Source organism: Lottia gigantea (assembly GCF_000327385.1).
Source record: "Lottia gigantea unplaced genomic scaffold LOTGIsca_47, whole genome shotgun sequence".
NCBI classification, from domain to species: Eukaryota; Metazoa; Mollusca; class Gastropoda; family Lottiidae; genus Lottia; species Lottia gigantea.
The window spans coordinates 150,591-169,807 of record NW_008709640.1 but is presented as its reverse complement, the minus strand read 5'-3'; the positions used below and the strand labels follow the sequence as shown (position 1 = coordinate 169,807).

The 19,217-nt window shown below is 31.3% G+C and overlaps 3 protein-coding genes across 3 annotated transcripts; all 3 read right to left on the bottom strand.

The window, feature by feature from the left end:
• Positions 1-1,411: 1,411 nt before the first annotated feature.
• LOTGIDRAFT_234109 (hypothetical protein) lies at positions 1,412-3,194 on the bottom strand. The gene is made up of 2 exons (XM_009061251.1): positions 2,581-3,194; positions 1,412-2,204 (listed from the first exon to the last, which is right to left on the bottom strand). The coding sequence occupies exons 1-2, from the start codon at positions 3,025-3,027 to the stop codon at positions 1,728-1,730; spliced, it is 924 nt and encodes a 307-aa protein (XP_009059499.1). The 5' UTR covers positions 3,028-3,194; the 3' UTR covers positions 1,412-1,727.
• A 2,559-nt stretch (positions 3,195-5,753) lies between these two features.
• On the bottom strand, positions 5,754-9,923 carry LOTGIDRAFT_164724 (hypothetical protein; the record flags this gene model as incomplete). Its single annotated transcript, XM_009061250.1, has 9 exons — positions 5,754-5,783; positions 6,646-6,813; positions 7,121-7,221; positions 7,552-7,637; positions 8,616-8,806; positions 8,974-9,057; positions 9,393-9,437; positions 9,531-9,605; positions 9,777-9,923. 9 exons carry the CDS (start codon positions 9,921-9,923, stop codon positions 5,754-5,756), a joined length of 927 nt encoding a protein of 308 aa, XP_009059498.1.
• A 5,061-nt stretch (positions 9,924-14,984) lies between these two features.
• On the bottom strand, positions 14,985-16,731 carry LOTGIDRAFT_124654 (hypothetical protein; the record flags this gene model as incomplete). The annotated part of the gene is made up of 5 exons (XM_009061249.1): positions 14,985-15,141; positions 15,377-15,543; positions 15,759-15,827; positions 16,120-16,278; positions 16,531-16,731. 5 exons carry the CDS (start codon positions 16,729-16,731, stop codon positions 14,985-14,987), a joined length of 753 nt encoding a protein of 250 aa, XP_009059497.1.
• Positions 16,732-19,217: the final 2,486 nt, after the last annotated feature.

Below are 19,217 nucleotides of genomic sequence, written 5' to 3'. Positions count from 1 at the left end.
ACAATCCATTACGTTGTTTATCTTTCCTATCATGTTGTTTCATAGATTATAGACTGATTTTTAACACTTCACTGACTTTATCAAATCATAGACTTTTGTACTGTTTTAATCCACCATTGACACGTTGCCAAGAGAGTTGACATCACAGTCAAACTTCAAGGTCATATTATTTTTCAAATTGAATTTAGATGTATTTCAGTTTATCCTCATTCTGTGCTCAAATGATAATACTTATAAAACCTTTCCATCAGTTAGGTCTGCATAAAAAACACTCTTCCAAGATTGTATTTAGTCAAACGGATAACTTCAAAACAAGTGTCGCAAAGTAATTCTTGCTTCAAACATACACAAATCTATGGCAATGTTTCCTGATTGATACAAACAGTGCAATTTTCAAATTCTTTCACCAAAAGCCTAATTTTTAACTCTTTTTTTCCAACTAAGATGTAGATATTTACAAATAATCTCTGATTTAAAAAAACTAAGTTAATTGTAACTTATGTACAAACAAAGTTTAAAAATGCAGAAAGTCAAAATTGTTAGGCACATAACCCTAGGCTGAAAAGAGCTTGGATTGAAGTCAGAGCAGACATAATGAAGTCAATAATGGGGCTGTATTGATACTTAAAGGCATAGATACATTAACATAAAGACTTAATCTTCTACTTAAAGACATGAATAATATAAGTAGATTCTATATTTTAAATCTCATCTTACATTAAAATACCATTAACGGTGTTGACTTATCTTATACAGTGTATATCAAATATCTTTCGTATAAAGACAATCAATAAACATAGGGCAATATTGACTTGAATTATTTGTTATCATGGGAAGTGATGCAACTGCTAGTATTTGCTAGTTTAATTGTGTAGAGTAATTGATGCATTTCACTTATAGCACACAGCGCAGTACATTACTAGTACTATTTCAATTTATGTTTATGACTCAAATTAATAACTGATGTAAAAGAAGTGTGTTCCTGTGACCTTGGCCAGTGCTTCTAAGAGAGTATCTTCTATAACACCCAACACTGTTTGGAAATTTGCTCTTGACCCCTGAGAGGTTTTCATGATTTAAATATGTAGGTGCCAAATATTTTTCAGGAGCCCTTTACAGAGCCAGAATCTGCAAGAAATGCTGATAGAGCAAGCATGTGAGCACAAATTTGACCCAAATTGATTGGGTTAAGCCAGCTAGGTTTACTATATGGCGATATAAAATATTAAGAATTTCTTTCACCAAATTTCTTATCAGCAACATGAGTTCAAGGAAAAGACAGATCCACTTCATACGATGACCAGGTCTTGAATTGACTGAGAACACAACAGTTATCTCCCATATAAACAATTTTAATATACCCTTTGATATAAAATTGGAATGAAGAGAAAATAAGTATAAAAGTCTATGTATTCTTTGAAGTCTTTAATTTGCCATTGATAGCAGAATATCACTTAAATACAAGCATCAAATCAAAAGAAATTCAGAACAAATTCTGAAAGCATTAGAAAAATAAATTTCAAAAATAATATTCCTGATAATTAGATTTATTTGGAAGATTTCAACCGAAATTTTGCTGTATAGAGGTTATCAGGGACTAGGTAGTTGTCCTGGTTTCCCAAAAAATAAAATTATCCTAGCAATTTAAAACCATATTTTTTGAAACACAAGACAGAATTGCAACTTATTTCTGCGTAGTGAAAACAAAAACATAACTAAGAAAAGCATCAGTCTTCTTGTGACCTTGAAATAGTTATATCACCTAATATGGAATCATTAGAACTATGATTTTGGGAACTATTGTCTGCTGATGCATTTCGTTTGACATCTGAAAACAATTTAAACAGTTTTAACTCATGTTCCCTTTCATCACGTCTGCGTTTTTCTTCCAGTTCTGCAAAAAATTTCAATCGCCTTTCTTCACATTCCATGTAGAATTTTCTTTCATCTCGAAGTTGTTGCTGTAATGTCAATATTCCTTCTTGAAAAGTTGTTTCTAATTTATCAAGTTTTTTCATAACATTTTCTAAATTCATTTTTTTAGAAGCGCCATTTTCATAAGCTAACATCTGTTCATCATCTTCTTGTTCATAAGCTGGTATCATTCTCTTTCTTTTTCCTAAACTAAATGATGTCTTCATGATGTTTTTATTGACATTTTTTGAACTGGTTGATGAAGATGGATAAGATTCTTGAATATATTCCTAGAAAATATGGAAAATAGTGTTTTTGGTAGCTGTTGTGTACATTATTAATTTGAGAGTTGGGTTGACAGAACATAACTGACTGATATATTATAATTATTTGTTGTGGCATCAGAAATACCTAATACTACCTAAATAGGATTTCAATCTAATGCATTTAAGCATTCACACAAGAAAATTCCAATTAACAATCCTACTCTTAACTTTTATAATTTATACAATATTTGTTACAAAGTTCAGTATTCTTGTTAGAGGACCTAAAAACTTTTGTTCTAAATTTCTTTATTGTATATTGTATATAACTTTCACTTGCTAACTGATCTGTTTTTATTTCTATCATTGAAGTGGCAAAATGTGTTTAATAACAATGGCTTACTTCTGTCTCATAGTCATCTTCATCGTCATCATGTTGGTGGTTGTGATGAGATTCAATTTTTATCAAATTACTTTGATCAAAACTGTCGTCTGCTTGGTTGTCAACACCAGGAACATCTAAAACTTTATTAGTCAACACATCTTCTACAATAATAAATGCTGGACTTCGAATTTTCAATTTTTCCAACTCATTTGGTGCTGTATCTCTTAATTTGGTATAACTTGATTTCAAATTCTTAATTTTCACCCGACATTGAGCTGCTGGTCTTATCATTCCCAATTCAGCTAATCTGTTTGAAATTTTCTCAAACACAAAAAAGTTTCTGTATGTCGAATCTATTTCCAATTGCATCTGTGGTTCTGCCCATATTTCAACCAGCTTTTCAACTTCAGCATTAGTCCAATTTGCTGCCTTAGCATCATATACAGTATCCTTCTGAATATTCATTTCTCAATCAATTCCGTTTTAAAGTTAATTTCCAAATCAAAATCATGTCCAAAAACACAAGACACTGGCATCAAAGTGAACTGAGATGAGAGATCCAATAGACAGGCCTCATTTACATTTAATCCTTAAGTTTAATCAGCTTACAATGTGAATTCAATATGGCTGCTTTACACACTAGTCTAATATGAATCACATGTGACTTGACTAACAAAGCCTGTTTCACTGTAACATTACACTACACTATAGAAGAGCTAGGCCAGTTTACTAGTTTCTAGGTCAATGTGGATTTAATCAAGATATGAGAGCTGTATTGACTAAAGGCCTAGTAACTATGGCAATACATCTTTCTTTACTCTACAGTAAGCCAGTTTCTATATATAGATTGAATATAGCATAAAGCCTGATTACACAAATGTAGCCTATAGATTGTGGTTATTTGCATTAGGCTACATTTTGTAACTTATATTTACTGTTGGATTCTTCTTAAAAAACAAGTCCACTTTATGGCATTGACTCAATAATGGAATTCAAGAATATTTCAGTAATCAGTAACTATTTTTGTGATACATTTTATACTGATAGAGTTCGCTATTATGAAACCTTGTGAAATTAAAGGGCAAAGATTATAATGTAACCACACGAAGAGTAGTGGGGCAATAAGAGTATGAAAATCAGAATTCTTTGACTGAGAGTACGGCAACTGAGTAGAACAGTGAGAGTGGAAAAACTTAGTTTAGAGCTAGGCAGATTAGAGCAACGCCGAGATTAGCTGCTGGGAGTAGAGCAATTGAGAATAGAGCTGGTGAGAATAGAGCCAATGAGAATAGAGTTAGTGAGAATAGAGCAACTGAGAATAGAGTTAGTGAGAATAGAGCAACTGAGAATAGTGCTAATAAAAAATGGAGCATCTGTAAATAGAGCAATTGAGAATTGAGCTTGTGAGAGTAGAACAACTGAGTTAAAAGTTTCTACAAGTACATTTACTAAGAATAGAACTACCTTGATCTTCCCAGAAAAAAATCAGCATCAATACACATGTTACAGCAGTATTATCTAATCTAAAGCCACTAATATAATTGTAGAGCAACTGGCAATGGAGCTACTGAGGGTAGAGTAACTGAGAATAGAACTGCTTGGAGTACAGCTACAATGAGTAGAGCACTGTGAATAGAGCTACCCAGACCAGACCTGCTGAGAGTACAGCTATTGAACATAGAGCTGCTGAGAAGAGCAGTTGAGGATAAAGCAACTGAGAAGAAGTACTTAGAACAGATCTGCTGAGAGTAGAGCATCTGAGAAGAGAGCAGTTGAGAATAGAACTGCTGAGATAAAAGCTGCTGAGAGTAGAGCTTCTCAGAGTAAAGCTATGTAGAGTAAAGTAACTGAGGGTAGAGCAACTGAAGGTAGAACAACTAAGAATAGAGCTACATAGAGTTAAGCAACTGGCACACAGGCAATTCTGGACAATTTTGATTTGATCTTAAGATAAACAAAATTGCACTGTTACAGCAGTGGGTCTCTTATAATAAGGGCTTTTAAATTTGGCATGGAAAGCTGCCAGGATATAATTGTCTTTGATGAGAAAGTGGCAACAGGTAAGTACAACAGGTCAAGTGGATGATTGTTGTCTGCATGATTTACCATAGTTTCAATACATTTAAGTCCCTTATAAAACTAAACAACTATGTAATAATTGTGTGTTTTTTTTTTGTATTTTAACTCATAAATGTCTTCTGTCGATGGATTAAAAGATTATGAGTTAGAATACAATTTCAATAATTACTATTCAGTAATTACATGTACATAATGTCAATCTTAAAATGTACAAAATCTCATATTTCAGTTACACAATCTCAATCATAATTCAGTTACACAATCTCAATCATAATTCAGTTACACAATCTCATCCATAATTCAGTTACACAATCTCAATCATAATTCAGTTACATAATCTCAATCATAATTCAGTTACACAATCTCAATCATATTTCAGTTACAAAATCTCAATCATAATAAAAAATCTCATCCATAATTCAGTTACACAATCTCAATCATAATTCAGTTACACAATCTCAATCATATTTCAGTTACAAAATCTCAATCATAATAAAAAATCTCATCCATAATTCAGTTACACAATCTCAATCATATTTCAGTTACAAAATCTCAATCATAATAAAAAATCTCAATCATATTTCAGTTACAAAATCTCAATCATAATAAAAAATCTCAATCATAATTCAGTTACACAATCTCAATCATATTTCAGTTACAAAATCTCAATCATAATAAAAAATCTCAATCATATTTCAGTTACAAAATCTCAATCATAATAAAAAATCTCATCTATAATTCAGTTACACAATCTCAATCATATTTCAGTTACAAAATCTCAATCATAATAAAAAATCTCATCCATAATTCAGTTACACAATCTCAATCATATTTCAGTTACAAAATCTCAATCATAATAAAAAATCTCAATCATATTTCAGTTACAAAATCTCAATCATAATAAAAAATCTCAATCATAATTCAGTTACACAATCTCAATCATATTTCAGTTACAAAATCTCAATCATAATAAAAAATCTCAATCATATTTCAGTTACAAAATCTCAATCATAATAAAAAATCTCAATCATAATTCAGTTACACAATCTCAATCATATTTCAGTTACACAATCTCAATCATAATTCATAACTTTTTGTTTATAACAAAATTTCTATTGAAACCAAAATGTTTGTTTTAGAAACTATAAAAAATAATAAAACTTACCATTAACTTTTCAATTTCTTCATCATGTTGATTTTTTAAATCCTCAATCTCTTGACTGTGACTTTTTAACATTTTTTTAATTTGAGATTCATGAATCTTCTCCATTTCTAGGATTAAAAAATTGAGTCAATTAATATAGATTATACAAATACAATATGTCACAGTTTCAACCCGCTGAAAGTGAGAATATATGTCAATCTTCAAGTTATATTTTAAAATATTTACATAATCTTTAAAAACAAGAGTTACTGTATATTTGTGTATAGTGCAAATTTTTTTTACTCTAAAAAGGGCTTTCCACACTTTGGTATTTTTGAATTTTTCAGCAGTGGTTCCCCAGTTGATATTGGTGGTCCCCAATTACTAATGAAGTAGTGAAAATATCAGTCTATTTTTAAGTTTTTTTAGTTATAAATTTCTTGTTATTTTTTAGCTGATGTTTATAACAATACAGTACCTCTTTTAGCCTCATTAGATTGCATTTTACTTCCATCCACACCCTTCTGCAGTTCCATCAACTTTTGCTAAAATAAAACAATTCAATAATAGATTTGAGAATGATCTTTAAGTGTAGGAGGGGGAGCCTCAGTGGCAAAGTAAGTTAACAAGCTTCTTTGGAGGTTTCTCCCTGCCAATGATACAGGTCAAAGGAAACGACATGGAAAAAACTTCGAGTCGTTTGGATGAGACAATAAATCGAAGCCCTGTGTGCTACAGGCTATGATCTCTTGACAGTTCCCAAAAATCAAACATGGGTTTTCATGGCTACAGAGAGCTGTGCTTGACACAATAGCAGTTTATAGTGGTCACAATCACAAGAAAATTAGCTAGATGCTCACTTGACTTTCCAGACTAGCATTATCCAACCTGTTTTGAGATTGTTCATGACTATGTCTAGCTTGAGTTAAATCAATCTCCAGTCTACTAATAACTTGTCTCATATCTCTTAACTTCTCATCTCTCATTACAATATCATCTTTTAATTTCTCAGCATCTAGCAGATTTTTCTGAAATCATATCAAATGTATTATTTAATGCAGTTGGATTAAAATCCCCAAAAAACTGGGCTATATTAAGATTAAAACTTTATCAAGGCATTGTTTTTCCCTGGCTTATCAAGTTCAACTTACAACTGGGTTAACAGGAATAATGAGGAAAGATGACTTATTTTAGGTCACTAGACTTTCAGATGATGACAAGAGATTAGAACTCATGATCACCATTTGTTAGACGTTACCAAGCAAAAGACATCATTCCAACCCTGTAACTGTCTGCTATAGTGGTCATTTCGAAAATGAAAGACTTAAGTCATACCTTAGCTACTTCTGCAGCAGATCTGTATTTTTGATTCTCTAGTGTTTTAATTTCTAATTGTTTATAAAGTTGTTGCATTTTCTCATCTTTTTCTTCTAGATCTGAACATAAAACATTAAAAATTGTGGAGAAAGAACAGGAAAAAATAAACCTACATATACGAGTGATAAAAATGTATTTAAAAAAGAAAAAAATTCACAGTTTTGTAGAATACTGGGTGCATTTTATCTTTGGTGACAGCTTTTTTCCTTGAATTATGGACAGAAAAAAAGGATGAGCAATTCACTGTATATAACATATTATCAATTGACATCTGATCACCAAGATTTCAATCTCTACCTGATTGGGATATAAAGAATCTTTAGTGTATCGATGATTATTCTGCTTGCAATTTCAACAATCATGATATATTTTAGACATGATAGATTTACCTGATTGTACACCTAATAACTTTTCACTCAGACTACTAAGATCATCTTTAGCAGCTTGTAATGCCTTCTCAAGCTTCTTTCTTCCCCTAGAATTAATTTGTAAATATTACTTCATATTATCTCATCTTATAAATTCTATTCTTCCTCTAAGAAAATTTTAACATAGCCCAGCCCACATGATCACTTTTCATTTAAAATTAAAACATCATTCGGTCTGTTTTTTAACAGTTTTTGTATTTAAGTCAGTTTAAGTGCATTTTTTCTACATTTGGACCCAGTCTTATGATCAAGTTGGGTCGCAAGTGTTTATTTCTCAGTGTGTAATTCAACTCATACGACAAAACTTTCAATGTTAGAATATTTTAGAAACTTGGCCTTGGATTTTATCTTAATCAAATTTTTGTAAATTAAGCCATTGGTATTAGCACAAACAAATCTGTAGAAAGAAATATTAAGTGCAGAAGTGCCAAGTGGTAAAAATTTGCTGTGCAAAAAAAAAAAAAAATCGCAAACACAAAACAATTCAAACAACAGAAAGAATTATATCAATTCAAACAGTAAAATTTCACACTACATACACATGACTTACTTGCCTTCTCCTTGTGCAGATCTTTTATAGAAATTAAAATGAAAGGTTTTTCAAAATTATCACACTGATAAAATAAGGCAATAGTCATTACCAAGTTGGATTGTCGTCTGCTGGGGGAATATGGTATGAAACAGAGCATTTAATAGCTAAGATAAATGATGTGCAACAACATCATTTCAAGACTTTACATAGGATCTTGGTTCACATCCAAAAAAGAACATAAAATCTCTAAGTTTGATCCCATTTGTTTAGAAAATTTTATGAGAAATCTTAAAAAAATAGTCTAGAACACAACTTTATGCTACACTATTCCCCAGAAAAAGTTGTGTTCCATTATTTAAAACCCAGAAGAGTATACAAAATCGTGTTCCATTGTTAAATGTCAATTCTACCTAATAATGCTATTTCAAGAATATAAATATTTTAGCCTTGAAGAAATTATTCAATATAAACTCAAAGGAAAGTCTAAACTTACTTATTTTTAGCCTTATTTTCAGCATAATTAAGAAGATACTCTATAATATCTTGATTAATATCACCAAGACGAGTAGCTAGTCCACGAGCTACATCTAAGGATTCATCTATTTTGTGGGTAACATCTTCTAAGTCTACGTCTGGTGTATTGGGTACATCATCTTCAAAATTTCTTATACTATCCAAGAAAAACTGTAATAAAGTTAACATAACTAGTACATGAACCCTTAGTAAAGTCAGAAAATGTGTTTATTCTTTAAATTTTGCATAAAGTTTGTGGTCCTATGATGACAAGTACAAAACAATCTCTATGTATCCATATACCAGGTTGTGTATATTATATCTTAAAACTAACTTACCTCATTGACCTGCTGTAACAGTTTGAGTTTTTGTGTAGAAACTTCTTGGAAACCAACAATAAATACTGTCACTTGAGCTTGATACTGAAATAGAATCAGATGGTTCAATTTTGAGATCCAACATGGCAGATATAACCATACTTATTTATATCAAACATGAATGTCAACCTTATATTTTATTATTGTTTACTAAAAAAAACTGCTACATGTATTTTGCTGCCAGATTGTAGATGGTAACAATGCTTTATCTTGCAGGATTATTTTTCTAAATTTAGATTTTTAGGTATTATTGCAATTCATAAGTTTCTTCCATTATATAAGAAGAAAAAAAATGAAAAAATACATAAATTTAACTTATGCAAAATAACAAGCAAGATTTCTATAACTTGATAATAGTAGCATAAAATTTTTTTACCCACCTTTTTCTTCTTTACTTGATCTTGGAGTAGTTCTGCCAGTTCAGCCTAAAGTACAGAAAAATACCTTTATTTATTTGAAAATGTTATTAGCTAAATAATTCTTGCAAACAACAAATCTAGTATCTGTATTCTACTTACAATGTCACTGACAAATTCCATATTGGATCCGAAATCTGCATAATATTCATTGGTCATTTCAAAATTCTCACATATCTATAATAGAAAAGATATAATAAAACTATACAAAAAAAATAATTCCACAAGGTGTATCAGGTAAACCAAGCACAGTTCTAGAGGATTGTTTATAACTGTCTGTGGGAATGTTAATATATCATAAAAGATATATCCCTGATTTTCACCCAAATATTTTCAGGTTCAACTTACATTTTCAACTCTATGCATCACTTTCTCCAATTCTTCCTTGGTTTCATTAGCAACTCTCTGGGCTAGTGCCCTGGAGTTTCTATCTATTACAGCCTGGGCAGGGGCATCCCCTCTGTCTAGTATCGACATTGTTCCTAAATAATTCATCTTGATGTATGTATATCCAACTCTTTATTCAAAAATACCAGTACTTATTCTTAACAATATAACATCTTAATTTAATATCAAAATCTAAATTCTGAAAAAAATAAATCAATATAAATATTTCAGTTAATAAGGAGGAACTGATGTTACCTAGGTATAGGGCCACAATCCACAAGTCAAAGTACACAAGCTAACCTAGCTATTAAATTGACCAAAAGTCATTCTGGATGAAATTGCCTGGTGTTTGTGGAAAGTGTAGAGAATTTGGAATATCTTAAAAAAGGGAAAAACATGCAACTGATTTTGAATGAATTTAAAATCTGAATATAGGTCTTTTTTGTGATAATTGTCCATGGGCTCTGTTAAATGTTGATACTAGATTTTTCATTGAGTATAGAAACTCATCAAATATATCCAAAGTTCTTCTTGAATTTTATTGAAACTGAAATCATTGGAAATGACTAGAAATTATGCTTTTACCAAAACATACCTTTGACTTGTGGTCTACATAATAATATCATATCAGAATATAAAAGCGTTTCATTCCCTGAGAAATTAACATTTCAGTACACTAGACACTGAAATAAGGCACAATTTTTTATATCCCAATATATCTCTCCTGAATATAAGACCTATCTAAACCTATCCTACAGTAACATTGTAACAAACAATTTTCATGTGGATTAAACCAAGAATACTAATCCAGATCAATGATTATGGATTAAGGATTAGGTTGGATTCCTTGCCAAATAACTGATATTATATTAATTGAAATAATATTAAATATATATATAACCAATAGTGTTGTTACTTTTCTATTTTTGTAACTTAAACCATATTTTGGACTCGTTAAATATTAAATAAGATAAATAAAAAATGAACAACCATAGAAAATTGGGCATTTAGTTGTATTTTATTGTAGTCAAAATACCCTTACGAGTATTAAAAGATGTGTAACTGATTATAAAGGAGAGGTAAGAGATTTTAAACAGAATCAAACAAGGGAAGTGAAAACATTTGATTACAAATGACTGACTGATTCGAATCAGACAGAGTGAGAAATTGATATTCCTTGATTGTTGTCTTACTTTTGTCATTTAAAAGAATTTTATCAGAGCTATCAATGTGTGATTATCAGCTTGAAATTGGTAATGATGGAGATCTTTGCAAAGATAAATAGATAACAATGAAAACATGAACATAGTATAAAGTAGCATCTTGAAAGTTGATTTTGCACAGGAGATTTTCATTCAAGATTTATTATTTGACAAGTACGGTTAAAAACTTTTAAAAATCACCCCAAATTTGATTCAGAATATCTTAGAATACCAATTCAGAAAAAAAATATTTGTTAGATGCAAAACTATGAAAGTTAAAAAGTTGAATATTTATATATGGTATTTTGATTATGACAATGAATTGAAATGAATTTATTCTTCATCCAATATCTCTGTGTAATGCTTGATCATTGAATTCGAACCTCAATGGGTAAAGATCAATTGTATTATTTCAAACTAGCGGTAAATCTTTCAAATACCCAATAATTACCTATCAATTATTTATCAAACAGTTGTTTATAAGTTATCTTGGCCGCCATCTTGACGAGCACCTGCTGTCACGTGATCTTGTTGCCAGTCAACGGACGCTAAAATGAATTTCAGTCTGGATGAAAAAGACTATTTGCGTGGGAGTTCTAAATCTTGTTCATTTAGTCACAAAAGAGATTGCGCTTATTGAACTTTTTGGACTTAATATAAAAGTTACCATTAAAAAAATAACATTGCTCGAACAATTTTTTGGGTCAAATAGATAAATGACATGTAAATCTCCCATTGGGTACTTAAAGATATCATTCTTTTGAAGTTGAAAAACCTTTTAGACGTTTGAAGGATTGACTATCAAAAACCATGAACTTTCGCAAAATTTTGATAGCAAAAAACGAAATTTTTTCAACTTTATTAAATTTCTACATAGGGTGAATATAAATTGGATATTGAACATGTAGTCCCACCATGGACGGCTGTCTGTTTTATAACCTACGTATAAGACTATTGGACATGTAAAGGCTCTTGTTTAGCATTTAAGAAGAATTTTTCTTTTTAATTAACAATAGGCCTACATGCTTATGGAGTGATACTAGGCTTTAAGAGGATTCTCAACAATTTATAGGTTTCTGGCTTTCAAATTTCAAGTGCCATTCAAACTGTGTTCAAAAAGATACATTTTTACAAGAGTACTATGTACAAACCTTTTCCATTTCTATTCCAGGTCCTTATTGTCTCACATCTTCATTAACTAGACACCAAACCTGGTTAGAGCACAGGTACACAAGTCATTGATTTCATTTAAGGCTAACAGGATTAAAGACTGGATAGTGATTTCTATCCTACTTTTCTAGTTCAGATTAAGAAAACGAATAACATGTTGAATGCAATATGAGAAAATTTCACAGGAAATTTATCGATTTCCAACTGTTGATAATAATGCGCATGGAATGAGGCTTGAAGGGAATTGGTTTACTGTATCCAGACATCCAGACACATAGTCAATATCAGTCGCTTCATCCCACATCACTGACAGGGGGGAGCCGGTTTAAAAACTACTTATCCTGGTATCAAACCCAAACCCCTATTGTTAGGATATCATCACAATGTCTGGTTGTTTTGAACTGTGTCTTATACCTTGACTTCATTGGTCTTGTATCACCAGCGATTTGATTGCTAGCTAATACAGCCAATCAGAAATCTTTACAGAAAGCCTTAATGTCTCCAGTCTAAGCAGATTGGCTGCTGCATTCTTTGTGAAAATAAAAGAAAAGAGCCAAATGAAATCAAGGTATTAGACATAAGTTTGTAATAAATTTCACGAAGATGTTGCTAGGGTTGCAAGCAAGCTTCATATTTGCTGACATACTCTATGACACAAACAATAAGAAAGCAAAAAAACAACTAGAAACTGAATAATATTTATTGGAGAGATTGAAATAAATATTTAAGATAATAAATTACAACCCTATTATCTTGTATATACACAGTTAATTAATGTCTTTAATAAATAAATAGGTGGAGTTGGATCAGACAATAATACATAGCTTTTCTTATCAATTGCAGTAATGATAGATTCTATCAAAGACTGCTAATGGTTTTACTAGCTTAGGCAAATGCTTCAGGTGGAATATATTAAGATAGCCAAACAAGTGGAACCCTAGTTATACAAATTAAACATTTTGTTTTATATTGTGTGTTATAGAAGTTACTCTCCTGTAGAAGCACATGCTTAAGTCACAAGAAAAGAAAACATGTTTTTAACCTTTTATCTTGTTTAATGGTGACTGAATTCAAATCTGAAGCTATCATTATGCAGATAGTATCAGTAGCATCCATCATCTATTTTATTTAAATGTTTCAGAACTGGAGGTCTTATTGTATTAGTGATACAGTTGCTTAAATGATGCTCTTATAGCAAATATTCAGAGAAAGACAGCCATAAACAAGGTATTAAGAAATAACAAGAAACATAGAACAATGCTTTAAGGCATAAATATAGTAAAAATAACTGCTAAAATATATCACAAATCATCAATCTAATATACATACATTCACATACTAATAGTTTCATATACTTATACCTTCAAGCCTTCATAGTTAACTTCTAGATTGAGCAAATATTACTAACAGATAGGTTTTATAAGTAGCTTGGCATCCATATTGGATCATTCAAGATGGCAATGACAAATCCGAGTTGGGAAAAGCTTGGCATCCTTTTTGGATCATTCAACATGAAAACGAATGACAAAGTCAGGTGTCAATGGAAAGCGTGAAGGATATCTACCTTCTTCCAAGATAGCATCTCTGATTTCAGACCTAAAACTGTCCAAGCAGACGACATTATGTTACAATGGTGAGATAGTATATGAAGCTATTTAGTATTTGAATGGTTACTAGACTGAATCACAGTTTTATCTCATTATAATAATTTCACAGAATCCAAACATAATAATATCAACTTATAACAACTAATCTTCACTTTTGGATCCGCACCACAAATAATTTCAAGCAATTTCAACAACTCAAAGTCATAAACATTCAAATTGTCACTGTCATTTGTAATTCTACAATCCCTACTAATTCAGGGACTTTGATATGGATTCATCTGATTTACAAATCATGTTCAACTAGAATTTCAAAATATGTGACACAAATTATGACCAATGGGACATTTTTCACACATAATTATATCATTGATACGATGTCCTCATGAATTTCAAAGAACACATTTTAAAATAATATTCTGGGAATTCTGGCACTATTGTGCTAAGATGCAATTAATGGAAAGGAGGGATTATAAGTATACAGGTTTAAAACTGAAGTAACAAATTCCAATCACCACTTTATCTTACGACTAACAATATATTCTACTGTCTATTAATTCAAACTAAGATATTACATTTAAAGTCAGCTATGACATGTGATATTCTTAAGACTGGTTGTCAGAAACATCCTAACATAAGATTCTGCATCTTCACAATGTCAAGCTGTTACACACTTTGTCTTATACCTTGACTACAATAGCCCTCTTTCTTGTATCATGCAATGGCTATTTGATTGGATTGTAAGCCTGCGAATACAGCCAATTGGAACTCAAAAGACATTATTGATTACAGACTTCTTGTCGAAAGCCCTGATTGACTTTATTGGCTAGCATAATAACCAATGAAATCATCGTTTTACAAATAAAAGAAAGTTGGCTATTGCAGTCAAGGTATAAGATGAAATTTATTATAGCTTGGAGATGAAGATTCTCTAACCTAGATGATTTTAAGACATTTGATTAGTTTTGATGACAGAAACAATGACAACTCAATTCTTAAAATACAATTCACAAAATTTTTCAGTTGGGATGTTTTTTTGCAGCAAGCTGATTAGAAACTTATCTGTAGGCATTAAATTTTATCTATTTTATTCATATCAAGATCAGTGCCACAGTAACAAAAACTGATCTTATAACTAAATGAAATTGATATCTATAAATTAACAACTAGAATAAACCTAATGACAATGTGGGTCACCTTTTAGGCGAATATTTTGGTTTAGTTGGACCTTCTGTAAAGGAACGAAGTTCATACTGAGCTACTTTATTATCAAATTCAAATTTATCTCGAGCAAATATCAGTCGTAGATCTGTATGTAGGTAAACCTTACTGGATTTAGTACTAGCAAATCTGAAATTGAAAAAAAAAGAAATTCATAACATTGAAGAAAGTGTAAAAAATATTGATCAAGTTCTATTTTTGTTCTTTCCCGAACTTTGCCTCTTTCCTCAAAATTATCATTTTCAATGTAATAGGTTTAAATTAGCAAAAGAAATTGTTGCATAACTCTTTGTTATTAAAAATAACTATGTCTTACTTACAATAGGGGGCCACTAAGTCTGGTTAATATAATAATATAACATACCGTAAATGTATAAGATATCTGAGATAAGATGGTTGATCACTATCACTATCCACTGGCATATATAATGTTCTCTGTCGTATAAATGTTTGACATCTAGGTGGCATATCAGTCATATCATACATCACTACAAACATCTTAACTACTGTTTTATTGGGATTAAACAACGTCTAAAATAGAGAAATATTATGTTCATCATAATTGTAACACTTGATGCCACTTTATGGCTATGTTTATGAACTCAACCTATTCAGAGAGTCCACAACCAATCGAGATGTTTTATTTGTTATATTTTTCTATACCATTCTTTCAAATTTAAGTAATATTAAGTTAAATCATAGCTTACATATTACTACTTGTTAAATATAAATGGTCATTTACTTACCACTTGAACTGTACCTTTCTTTGGAATGTGATATCCTCTTTTACCAAGAGTGTCTAAATTAATGTGGCCCTGTAAAAATAATAATCAATAAACATACTGATTTCAAGCCAATTGGTTTTATTCAATCGCAGCTTTATATATTGCAAACCAGACTTCTGTGACTGCTTAATGAGCCTACAAATAATATTGTCTAAAGATGATGTTTTTAATGTAGAAGCTTACAGTATATATTGATTCTTTTAAGGAATTCACATTTAAATGGACAACACAGAAACAAGTTTAATTCTGCTGTAAGGAGTTAACATCTAATGTAAACAAGTAGAGTCTACAGATCAGTAATGGATTTGATAAGTATACATACAAGATATGGTGAAGGGGCATTATCATCTGATAGTTTAAAGAAGTAAGCTGATACTGGTAGAGATATATGTTTAGGACAAAAAGAACCACTAGCTCCAATTGCTGCTGTAAAACCATCAACAGCTCCACATGGTTCTATTCTACCATTCAATATAGACTCCTACAAATATATATACAAGATTGAAGGTTGTGAAATGACGAAGTTAACATTTTGCAGTTAATGAGGAGTTTTACACCCTTTAATGTCTGCTTCAGTTTTGATGGGTTTTCAGCGAAATAAAATCATGTAATTTTAATACCTGTCAACAAAGGGCAATAACTCTAATTGACCTGATTCTGGATCAGAGAGGGCCAATATTACATAGACATTGATAAAGACCAATTTATAAAGTTAAAAGAAAAAGTTCCTCACCTCAAAATTTCCCAAAAGACAATTGGTAGAAGCTGGTGCACTTGTGCTCAATATTCGTCCACTTTCCTCTAATATCTGTTCCCCTTCACCTTCTGATGCTAGGGCTAGTTTAGAACATGATAGAGCACTGCAAGAAACAATATTGGTATTAAGTATATTGGTCAACTTGTTTGAGGGTCTTTTTTCAGCATTTCCATTCATCCAATTTAGATAATCAACAAATTCTACTCCATATTTTGGACAATTCAATACGTTTTGACGAAACAATGACACACTATTCAAATATATTGTTGTTTCTGTCTACAAGAAATGATGACAGACGCTTTTGAAGTTCTAATTTGGGATATGATATTGCACATGGAAACTGAAAAGCTAGGTTCTTTCTTTACTTTTATCAGCAATCCTCCATTTTTTCTCCAAAAGTTTGTTATTAGAAAAATAAACAATCTGTACTTACTATTTGATTGCTTTAGTATTAGATAATGTACTATCATAATCAAATCTTCCTGACTTTCGCTTTGTTGGGGCCTAAAAAATAACAATATTAACATGGATTCTGTGCGAGATTATCTCATATACCTTGTGTCTAAATATAGAAAAGTTTCCACAATATCAACACCAGCTGTTCAGATGAAGATTTCATTTCTGCAACATGTTGGCAGCAAGTCATGAGATGAGCTCTTAATAATATCAATGATTTTCATTTAATAGTAGAAGAACCAGGTGTTGTTATTTCATTATGAAAATGGATACATATAGCTAGTTCTGGGTCCTTTCGGCTGCTGAGACAAACTATGATTGCATGCATAATTAAAATGAAAATTTTTTTAACTTACAGGACTAGATTGTGAAGGTAGACCAGTTCTTTGATTAAACATCATTGAGGCACTTTTGGTCAGGTGACGTCGGAAGCTCATGATGTCCTCCATGGTAGGAGAGTTCAATACTTTACTTAGTGGGCTCTGGAAAATATTCATTTTGTTTTACAGAAACACCATTCACACATGGTTAAGATTCAAGATCAAAATGACTAAAATGCTATCCTAGAAGTTTGGACAACACAGGACATCTGCAGAAGTCTAAATGAATTTTAGAGTGAGGGTACAGTTTGATTATAGATTAAAAGATTAACATATGAATACAGATTAACAATATCTAATCTATATATTGTTTTATTAATTAATCTACTGATTATCATATCATTGTTTCAAAACTCAAAACATATGTCAAAATTTCTAAACAATTTTGATTTAAGACTGCACATTTGAAAATGGCTGAAATGTGTTTTTAATGAAAAAGATATTAAGTGAGATATTTATATTTGTATGAAATTACAAGCCAGATCCAGTGGCAATATTTGGAATGAAAAAAAAATAACTGGATCCATGACCATTTGTCAATACTGAAACAAAAAATAGGACAAAGGTCTTTTAAAGCTAACACATGTTTATCAGGAACTGCCATTTTTGAGACATGGAATCCTAATTTGATCATGTAATTTTTGAAAGACATTAACTACCCTATCAGTAAATTGGAATGATGTGTCTGAAAACCGTGTACACACTCAAAAATACCTCTTTACAATCCCTTTAAGTTAAATTAACAATACAAACCTTGGTATCAACTGTATTGCATAGTGAGAAACCATTGGTTACAGCAACTTCATTATCAGAGGAATAATCAGGAACAGAGAATGCCCTTTTAGGGGAATTATGACACACAATATTGCTATCATATTTATGTGATGATAACTCAGTTTCATTTAATGATTGAGATTTATCTAGACACGAATCATGTAAATCTATATGACTAGTATTACACAAATCTTTATCACAAGGTTCTTCATCAAAATGGAGTCCAGAATCCTTCAAAACATCCACATCCTTAGTATCATCAACAGAAAACTTATCGAACATATCAGTCACATTTTTAATACCATTCTCAACCTCGTTTGAGAATCCGTTTGATGCTTCTCTTCCATTTTGATGACCATTTTCGGAACTTTCCGAAATTACTGAATCATGGAAGCCATTTTTACATTGTTTGTCCTCCTTTTTCTGTAACAATGTTTCTGATTGGTCAGTTCTTACGGCTGGTTGTATTTCACTACTGTCTGAAAGACTTGGTGCAAATAACTTACGAGGAACTTCCTCAAATGAGTAATTTCTCTCACGTTGTCGTTTTAGCGGTGTTTCAAGGTCGTCTGGATTATGATTGCAAGGTTTATGATCACAGTATTCTCCGATATAGAATTTACATCGCGGCGTGTTGTCGTCACTGGAATTATCAGATTGAGAGGAGAAAGAGTAGTTCTGAAGGTTGGTCAAATATTCGTTAATATCCACAGGATTGATCTTAGCAGAGAGGTAGTCCTTCTCCCAATTTAAACAGTCATCATCACAATCTAAATTTAGATGTTTCTTCTTCTTGTATTCCACTTTAGTATTATTGCTAGCTGGTGCCAACAGAATTTTTGGACTATGTAAACGCTTTGAGGTTGAATCAGTAACTTGTAAATTATGCTCATTATATTCTGATTGTAATGGTAGCAGATTGTCTTTAAATATTTGTCTCGATGGAGATTTATGTCTATTTCTATCACAGTCTGGACTATTCAGTCGAGATGTTGAAGCCACATCTAAACCTCTAGGTGTTGAAACTGATTTGGCTCCTGGTGGGGAACTCGA

Bases quoted from the DNA above. Each gene is read 5' to 3' on its own strand.
- LOTGIDRAFT_234109 (XM_009061251.1), bottom strand. From the start codon at position 3,027: ATGAATATTCAGAAGGATACTGTATATGATGCTAAGGCAGCAAATTGG. The intron at 2,205-2,580 runs GTAAGCCATTGT...CATATTTTCTAG, and splicing joins AAGATGACTATGAGACAGAA to GAATATATTCAAGAATCTTA.